Below are 9986 nucleotides of genomic sequence, written 5' to 3'. Positions count from 1 at the left end.
CCCATTGAAACATTTCTCTTTTCGGACCTTACGGAAATTGACGAAACACACGTGAGATGTAACAAAAATATTGATTGGTCAGTCATTTCCGTTAATAATTAGTGATTTCCGTAGCCAACATGGGTGTCGACGCACCGCTCTTCATATTTTCATTAATTGATGAAGGATATCTTCTTTTCCTTATCGTGTACTTTGTATCCTTTCTAAATATGCCCCAAATTTTAAGTCTATAATTTTTGCTCTAAGAATGAAGTGTTATCGAGAGAAAATGCTTCCGATTTAGTTTTCGAAGTAGAATAGAAATCGGATAGAGTAGTGATGCCGGTTCCATGAACTTTCAAAATATTAACAGTGATTAATAATTTCCTTTTCAGCGATTTTGGTGATAGCGTCCAACTATATTAAAATACTTTATTTATGAATACATACGCTTAGTAAACAGGTGAAGGCTGTGTAATAGGAATAGAAGTAAATGAGGTTGATTTTTTTCTCTACAAGTACAATACAATTTACTAGCTTAAGATTGACAGATTGAATTCTGTGCTTAAAAAGGGTGTATCTGCCCGCAAAGGCACAAAGATCGGCTTTCACTGTAGAGTAAGTACCTCGGACATGTTACCAGTCATGCCCTTAAATGGTTAATTTTGAAGCACAAAGTGGTGATAAAAATTATTAATTTACAATATCATTATGAAAAGGAAGTAGCCCAGAAAAGGGCTGTTATGTCAACAAAGGGCCTTCTTTTCAAGCTGTCACTCTCTACGCCAGGGGCTTACACATACTTGCACACTTCCTAGTCATTCCTGCACTAGCACAATTCCTCATCATTCCTGCCTCCTTTTTTTTTTTTTTAGGGCCATTCCCCTTGGGTTTAGTCAGAACATCGACATCTGAGTCATAGGTTGCAGAGATCTGCCAAAAATTTGAAAGTACTGGGCCCTGGGCCCACTTGGTCTGAAAATGATGGGCCATTTTTACCAAAGTATGGGCCTTGAGAAAATAAGTAAACATTGACTTAAATAACTGTTAAAAAGTTCTAGATAATTGAATTTCCCTGGTAGTAAAACTTAAATCATATTTTATGACAAGTGGTTTATTTGAAACTTATGCTTGCAAGCGCAACATATATATTAAACATATTTTATATATTGAACATAATTTATTCAATGAATCATCCTATGTTTGCTGGAAAAATCCATGTTTTGATCTCCAAACATTGTATATATTACAATTTTATACTTGTTATAAGCATTGTACTATGCTTTATACAAATAAACTTTTCATATCCGTATATTCGTTTTGTTTTATAAATTATGGATTAACCTGTCTTTGTTTTATAAATTATGGATTAACCTGTCTTTATTGTTTGTTACACCTTTAAAACATATATATATCTAAATGGTTCAAGAGATCAAAAGATACTAAATAATTATTTAAAGAATTAAAGTGTCATAATTGTTTAATTTTAATTAAATTAATTGTTGTTAATCAATCAAGCAATAATCTATAGTAGGGCCGAAACGTCCAGGGGCCGATTTTTCCACTGGGGCCGATTTGGTTTGGGGCTGAAATGTCCTGTTTGCAGGGGTACATGTACCCCCTGTCATTGAAAATTGGCGGTACATTTTAAAATCTGGGGGTACACATAGTCAGAGATCTGCCAAGAATTTGAAAGTACTGGGCCCTGGGCCCACTTGGTCTGAAAATGATGGGCCATTTTTACCAAAGTATGGGCCTTGAGAAAATAAGTAAACATTGACTTAAATAACTGTTAAAAAGTTTGTAGATAATTGAATTTCCCTGGTAGTAAAACTTAAATCATATTTTATGACAAGTGGTTCACTTATGATTCAGTACTAAACCAATAATTAAAAACTATGCCTACATGGTAACTTTCTAACTAATATTAATTGCAGACAAAATATTTTTCAAATGGCTGCTCAAAAATTTGATGTGAAAATTTATTCACATAATTGCTGGTTCTTACTTCTAATGTCTAATACTGTGCATTATCCATTTAATTGTTCCTACTTTGCACCAAATGTCCCTTACCACTGTATATTGACAAATTTTATTGCCCCTTGTATGCCTCTGTGTAGACAGCATACATCAAAGACACTTGCCGACAGACCTTTTGATCATGAAAAAAAGTCATGCACAATGTTTCCCTGATTGGTTAATCACCCTGTCAAATATTCTGATGACGAAATAGACATCTTTTTTTTTTTCACTTCATCAGTGAACTTGAGTGACCTTAGGTACACCTGTCAGATTATACTGTAACTTACAGCATTTCTTAAAATATCAACACTTTTTTTTCAGTTACCGATAATCATATTAAGTATTAAGTAGTTGTATAATTTGTTTGTTTGTTTGTTTTATTGGATTAAATTTACGTAGTAGAAATGAGTATTTGTGTGGGAAAGGGATTATGAGAAGAAATGCGATAAGTAGATAACATGGACAAAAGCTATAGGGGAATGGATAACCTCAAGAATATGCATAATTACAGGGGAATGGGTAACATGTTGCTGTTGGTACCAGTTTTGACTGGATGACTAAATAACCCAGCGAACAGTTTTGTTTTCTTATAAGTCTGGCACAGATTTTATATGCGCCCATGGCCCTTTGCTGCCGATTTTTCTGCGCCATTCTCATTTTTTAGCGCCAATGGCGCAAAATCGCGTCCTCGGCAGATCTCTGGGTTGCGATCATGGAAACTTTACTCCCCAGCTACAAAGGGGTAGTTTGGTGTCCAGGACCTACTTGTATTCTACATGTAAAACAACAGCGCTTGCATCTTAACCAGCTAACTTACATGTAAGCATCTAACATAGGCTTAAATCATTACTTAAATGTTATCAAACTCTCATATTTGCCTTTTCTTATGAAAGAAAAAATAATTTGTTTCTGAGGCCTAATCACTGCTTTAATTACATTAAAGCCGTGTCTTAATGTGCCTTTTTAGCTCACCTGTCACAAAGTGACAGGGTGAGCTTTTGTGATCGCTTTTTGTCCGGCGTCCGTCGTCCGTCCGTCGTCCGTAAACTTTTACTTTAAATGACATCTCCTCATAAACCACAAGGCCAATTTCATCCAAACTTCACAGGAATGTTCCTTTGGTGGTCACCTTTAAAAATTGTTCAAAGAATTTAATTCCATGCAGAACTCTGGTTGCCATGGCAACCGAAAGAAAAAACTTTAAATATCTTCTTTTAAAAAACCATAAGAGCTAGAGATTAGATATTAGGCATGAAACATTTTCTAGTGAGTGTCTACCAAGTTTGTTCAAATAAAAGCCCTGGGGTCAAAATTGGCCCCGCCCCGGGGGGTCATTGATTTTCCCTATATGCATATAGTAAAAACTTAAAAAATCTTCTTTTAAAGAACTCAAAGAGCTATGGCTAAGATGTTGAGCATCAAACATGTTCTAATAGGTGTCTACCAAGTTTGTTCAAAGAAAAGCCCTGGGGTCAAAATTGGCCCCGCCCCAGGGGGTCATTGATTTTCCCTATATGCATATAGTAAAAACTTAAAAAATCTTCTTTTAAAGAACAAAAAGAGTTAGAGCTAAGATATTTAGCATGAAACATGTTCTAATAAGTGTCTACCAAGTTTGTTCAAATAAAAGCCCTGGGGTCAAAATTGACCCCGCCCCGGGGGGTCATTGATTTTTCCTATATATGCATATAGTAATGCATATAGTAAAAACTAAAAAAATCTTCTTTTAAAGAACTCAAAGAGCTATGGTTAAGATATTTAGCTTATATGTGTATAGCAAAAACTTAAAATCTTCTTTGAAAAAACCCAAATAGCTAGAGTTTAGATATTAAGCATGAAACATATTCTAGTAAGTGTCTACAAAGTTTGTTCAAATAAAAACCCTGGGGTCATAACTGGCCCGGCCCCAGGGGTGTCATTGTTTTTAACTTTATGTGTATAGTAAAAATCTTCTTTTAAATAGCCCAATGAGCTAGAGCTTAGATGTTTAGCATGAAACATCTTTTTATGGGTGTCTACCAAGTTTGTGCAAATAAAAGCCCTTTGGTTAAATTGGCCCTGCAACGTTTGGGGGTTGGGGGGGCCTATATACAGGTGAGCGACCTCAGGGCCATCATGGCCCTCTTGTTTAAGTTTTTAAGGACATTTTAAACTAAATTATTTCTTACTCTTGGTGCAAAAATTATTGTTAGTTTACAAAAACATTTTTTTTTTTAAATTTTGGGGGCCCATCTAACTTTTGGATCTAGTATAATGGTTATAATAGTGTGTTGATCTGTCACATGTTATATGGACAGTCACTTAAAAGTTATCATGTCCTTTTGGGTTAAATATTAGTGTTCATGACTCCTTAACTGAACTCAGGTTATCACATTATCAGATTTAGAATGTGATTACCTAAATGCCAGAACTTGCTGTGAAAAACTTAATTTTGTAAGTATACTGTACTACATTAATTTTGTTCACTTTGCTATAAATGAACATATTTTTCTACTTGGCATTGCAGTTGAAACTATTTGAAATACACAGTTGTCAGTATTAAACTTTGTTCTATTTCTGCCGTGTTGGTGACTGATAAAATGAATGTAAATTTTGAAACATGAAATAGAATGAAAATGTACAGGTCATGTGAAATTAAAGTATATAATACAAGTCTAAAAAACAAATGAATTTTGTTTCAGAGTTAAAACCACCAGATGGGATTTGATGTAAATTTACTGAACATCTAGAATTCAGATGTAAACTTTTGCAGATACTTACGAAATGTGTATTTTTAATTGCAGTGGGTTTTACCAGAAATCATTCCACAGGCAATATTAACAGTTTTGCTGTTGTTCACTGGTCACTGGCTGTTATTTCTTGTCTATGGAACATGCACAGCGTGGATCATTTATAGGTAAGTATGAGTGAGGGAAAAAAAGATTTTCAAATTTCATTTTAGAGGCTTATAAAATCAATAAACAGATGATCGCTATAATTCTTGATATTTAACTCTAATAAGGTGAAAATCTCAAAGTGGCCAGTTTTTCTCACTTTTAGGTGAATGGTGGCAGGGCCCATGCAGAGAGGGAAGTTGTGTTAAATGCATTCATACCAGTAAATGTTAACTGTATAATACCTGTAAAATTGTTAATGTTAAATGCATGTACACATATCTTTAAATGTTTGTAAATATTATGAGAAAAATCAAGTAAAAAAAAAACAAGTTTCAACTTTATGATTTATTATGCATATTAACTGTAATGAAATAAGATGTCATTGAATTGTAAGCAAGTTTTCTCTCTCATTTTATTTCAGATATGTTACTAAGCCATCAGGAAATATAGGAATATATGATCCTACAGAAATCCATAATAGACAACAACTTAAATACCATATGAAAGAAAATCTTTGTAAAATGGGATTCCATCTTGTTTTCTTTTTTGTGTACCTGTATTTGTAAGTATACTAGTAAATTACAAGTTTGTGGGGGGGGGGGTATTGCACCAGTATTTATATGTGATATGTTCAAATTTACTAAAACTAAGCATATAACCAAAGCTGAATTTGTTAAAAGTTTTTGTTGAGTTGTTTTCTATTTAAGAACTGTCCATTAACAATTTTCTTTTGGGGAAATCAAAATGAAACAGAAAGTTAATCAGCCAATAATATAAAGCCTGATCAGACTGCCCGAATGTGCAAGCGCTCTGTATTGTTGGTAAAGATAATTTCTTTGGTTCCAGCAGGTTAAGGTTAAAGCTATTGCTTGCCATGTTTGTGTTTGTTTTGTTTTCTAAAAATAGAAAGAAATATTTTTATTATGGATGTTTTTTTTTATTCGTTACAGGATGATATACTCACTGATAAAGGGTGATGATCTCTAACTGCCTCAAGAATCCCTGCAGATCTACTCATACCAGAAACATTATGTACATATCATATATATCCATGCCTTAAATGTGTTACGATTTTGCTAGATATATAAAGTGTCCAGATTTTTTTATTTTATATTTTTGTTTTTGTTCTTTGAAAATATTATAGATCAAGAATCATGTTTATTCAAACTTTGTATTGCAATATTGGCTCACCTTTTATCACCTGTATTAAGACAAGCCATCCTTAACTTACATTACATGCAGTCTGAAGATTAATATGTCACTATAATGTTGTCTGCTAAATTTCATCATTTTGATATTGATAGTCTGATTAAATAAGAATATACAGGTCTGTGTTTAAAACAGGACTGCCAGTAATCGATTTCACAAATGCACAAGAAGGGTATGTATATATTATAAGTGAGATCTACTGGGGATGTGGGCACTGAATTATGGTAACTAAAGTTAACACAGGAGATGAAATAGTTATGCATTCACTCCTTACAATACTAAATATAAACAGTCCACTCTAAATATATGGGATTTTGATCTCAAAATGCTAAAATTAATCCACAAAGAGGCAACACAAAATGTAGGTTGGTCTTGCACTATAAAGTCATTATCACCACAAGCTTTTAATGACTTAAAGGCCCATTAAGTCTGAAAATGCCATTATTTTCTCTTCCTTTTTTTAACTTTAATTTTTTTATTTATTTATTTTTTGTGTCCCAAAAAAAAGATACATATATGCAGTATAGCTGAGCCATATTTTACTTTTGCATTTTTGATTTGTACTGTTATAGTGATTTATTATTTTGTATGAGTGTCAAATTACCATTTTGTTTACATTTTGCTATCTTTAGCACACTTTATAAGTTTATTTTAGTTTATTTCACATTCAGCACTAAGCATCATATATGTTCTAAATCCATTATTACAAGGGTGTTGAAACATGTTTGTCCTTCCTACTTAAAAAAATAAGAATTTGAGGCTCTATGTACCTTTAAAGGAATAGAAACTAATCTGACTTAATGTTTATACCTCATATTTTGCTAGCAAGTCAACTTTCCATTTCTCATGTTGCAATCCGGTAGGGTAACATATATTTTATTTTCTGTATTGAAATAGCTGATGCATGCTAAGTGAATTGCAAAAGAAACAACAGATGTTATGTTAGATTATATAAACATTTACATTATGATAAGCTTGAACATTATTCTCAGTTTAGCATTTTATTAATACTTTTTGTTCATTCATGTATGAATAGTCCTTTTAAAGACTTTAAATGTCAGAATTTATCTCTTGTCACCAAAGCTAGGTCACATATTTATATATGTGTGTGTGTTTTGATCTGTCCCTATGTATTTGCTTATATCATGTCCTATATATTTATGCTTATATAACTATCATATAGGTTGTGCACTTGAACAAATGGTACTTAAACAAACATTTTTGTTGTAGACTCAGAATTTTGTTACTTTTTTACACCATAGATTTATTAGATTCATTCAATTGCTTTCAAACATTGGTTTTAAACCATTTACAGTTTATGGCACAATGTACACCAGGATACCTGTGGTTTCCTCAACTCTGTATTATTATATGATGTGGCTTAGAAAACACATATTCACGAAGGATATGCGAATACATGTCATTCATTGTTTATGGATATTTTTGCTTGTTTAAGACGTGTTAATCGGATATTTGGGCTTTTTTTAAAATTTGAATCTGTATACATTCTTTTTTGAATATGATTTACTTCTATACAGGGTTTATTATTTAACTTTTTACACAACATAAACTTTGTTTGTAATTAATTGCCAAAAAAAATCAGTCATTGTATGGAACAGAGGGATTTTTTAATACAAGGTTGAATCATTTGATGTTTAGGTTTTCTTATTTTTGGGTAAAGTATCTCACAGGACTTATGTATAGACCTGTTTTAAATCAATATACAATTATCAATTATATGACTGTTTAATAAGTTTATTATTTAAACAGTCAGATATATAAATATTCTAAGATATCTAATATCAGAAAGTTAAAATATATGTGTATTCAGTATAATTATATATATTGTACTAGTATAATGATAAACGATATTTCAAAACCCAAGTTTTTGCTCAATTATGTATCACATTTACATACATGTATCTACAAAACAGCTGTACATTTTATTATCTTTATCCTATTATCTGAAAGTGGCCAGGAACATAATCATTTGAAGTAGTATTGATTTTCTTTTTTTCGCATTAGTGTAAATGATTAAGATATTCTGATATTTTATAATGCACCCACCAACTCATTTTAAGTATTATAGTACAATAGCCTGTACATATGATTATATTTTTTCCCCAAAGTCAAGCCAGCTTGACCTAATTTAAATTATGAATAAAGGCTCATTTTACTACAATTTGAACAAAATAAGTCAACAAATAATACTCTTGTTTAATATGTAATTTATAATTGCAATTTGAAATGGATTTCTTACTTTTTAATTTAGAATTATGAAAGTTTATCCCCTCTGGTACATGTATGTTTTTTGGTTCGTTTTATACATCATCAAAATGTTGAATTGTATTTTAAAAGGTGATATGCCGTTCTTGAGTTTTTCAGTCAACTTGTGTCATAGCATAATCAACAAAGTTATTTTTATCTGTGAGAAATTTAATTTCTGAAATAAAATTTATGAAGTAAGTAAAAGTATATATTTAAGTGAATCATCACATTATTTAGTAAAGTGATTCATCTTATTGTTATATCTCAAAATGCTGACAATTTATTAGTAATTTTAATTTGTTAGACTGATTTACAAAAAATGTAATGCACAAGTCAATTGTAAGCACGGCCCCTCCACCCCTTGGTACTTGTGGGGACTTTGGCTTTGCAATTTTTAAACCCTTGGTGAAGAGCCTCCCTTTGCCTAGACTGTCCGATAAAATACCAGCTATAAACCAGGCACTGCCATTTATTTTATATCCTTGGCCATTTTGGTACCAAAACAAAACCACAATATTGACCAGGCAGTGCGGAGACAGATTAAAGATAAAGACTTGGCTCATTACCCATGCTATCCAGCAGATGCAGTAAGGCTATGTTTTCAATTGACTGGTGTATATCATAACCACTGTTTTTAGTTGAAAATTGTGTGAGACAGTCTATATTTACTTGTGTGTATGTAGACAAGCCTGGTGCATGAACAATGTGGCAATAAGTTATACTCTCTACTTACAGAATATCTTGGTGCATATTTGCATTATGTATTTTACAGTTAATAAATATTGTTTTAGATAACCTGTATATAGTTGTCATTATTAAGTCCTTGAACTTTGTATTTTCATTTAATGTGACATCCAGATGAGTAAAATAAATGTCCCCCCCCCCCCAAAAAAAAAAAAAAAATTTTTTTTAGGACACAGATGTCAATTTTAAGTTCATTGTTGTAGAATAATGTACGGGTAAGAGTTCAAATGCACCAGAATAAAATCATAAAGGCCAATAGGCACACAAAACATTTGAGGAAAATTTCCATTCTTACATGCTATTAAAAAGAACGTTGAACTGCATTGAGCCCAAGAAGAAATTTTCCTATCATCATTTGGTTTATTGATGTCCTAGGATGTGTAAGCATTTGCTTATGTCATGCATATAATTTGTAATAACGCACTGGACTGCCCTATGTATTTGATAGTGATTTGTGTGAATCATGTTAGAATTATACATGTACATGTAGTTTAAAACATGTATTCTTGGTCTTGATAAGAATTTTGAATGTTCAATGTAAAATATGACAGAATTAGTTACTATTTTTGTCACCAAAATGCTACCCAGTTACTAACGTACATTTGTACCTTTCTTTCCTTAAATTTTTTTGCTGGTTCGGATTAGACAGGTTCCACTGTAGAAGAATATTCTGCATAATTACAAAGAGTAATTTGTTTGGATCGTAATAGTCATAAGTAAGACATTAATTTTGTACACTTGAACATATTTTTACTCATTAGAATTTTTTTTTTTTAATTTTCTTTTAAAATTTACATACATCTAGAGGTGTGCTGCTTTAAATATAAGTGTGACTGACAACCTAACCACTAAGCAAATTCTTGGCAGCAGCTGGCATGAATTTCTTGA

At 32.0% G+C, this 9986-nt stretch overlaps 1 protein-coding gene across 1 annotated transcript; it reads left to right on the top strand.

Annotated features, from left to right (window-relative positions):
• Positions 1–17: 17 nt before the first annotated feature.
• Positions 18–9149, top strand: LOC132729591 (protein cornichon homolog 4-like). The gene is made up of 5 exons (XM_060715373.1): positions 18–194; positions 4366–4434; positions 4785–4897; positions 5299–5439; positions 5828–9149. The coding sequence occupies exons 1-5, from the start codon at positions 120–122 to the stop codon at positions 5862–5864; spliced, it is 435 nt and encodes a 144-aa protein (XP_060571356.1). The 5' UTR covers positions 18–119; the 3' UTR covers positions 5865–9149.
• Positions 9150–9986: the final 837 nt, after the last annotated feature.

The sequence above is a fragment of the Ruditapes philippinarum genome, unplaced genomic scaffold, assembly GCF_026571515.1.
Source record: "Ruditapes philippinarum isolate M1 unplaced genomic scaffold, ASM2657151v2 ctg9_1_1_1_1, whole genome shotgun sequence".
In the NCBI taxonomy this organism is placed as follows: Eukaryota; Metazoa; Mollusca; class Bivalvia; order Venerida; family Veneridae; genus Ruditapes; species Ruditapes philippinarum.
Note: the sequence above shows the minus strand (reverse complement) of the source record. Positions and strands in the feature narration are given on the sequence as shown.

Coding starts and splice junctions, on each gene's coding strand:
- LOC132729591 (XM_060715373.1), top strand. CDS start 120: ATGGGTGTCGACGCACCGCTCTTCATATTTTCATTAATTGATGAAGGA. Junction 195..4,365: donor TTTTCCTTATCGTGTACTTT/GTATCCTTTCTA, acceptor AACTGAACTCAG/GTTATCACATTATCAGATTT. Junction 5,440..5,827: donor TTTTTTGTGTACCTGTATTT/GTAAGTATACTA, acceptor TATTCGTTACAG/GATGATATACTCACTGATAA.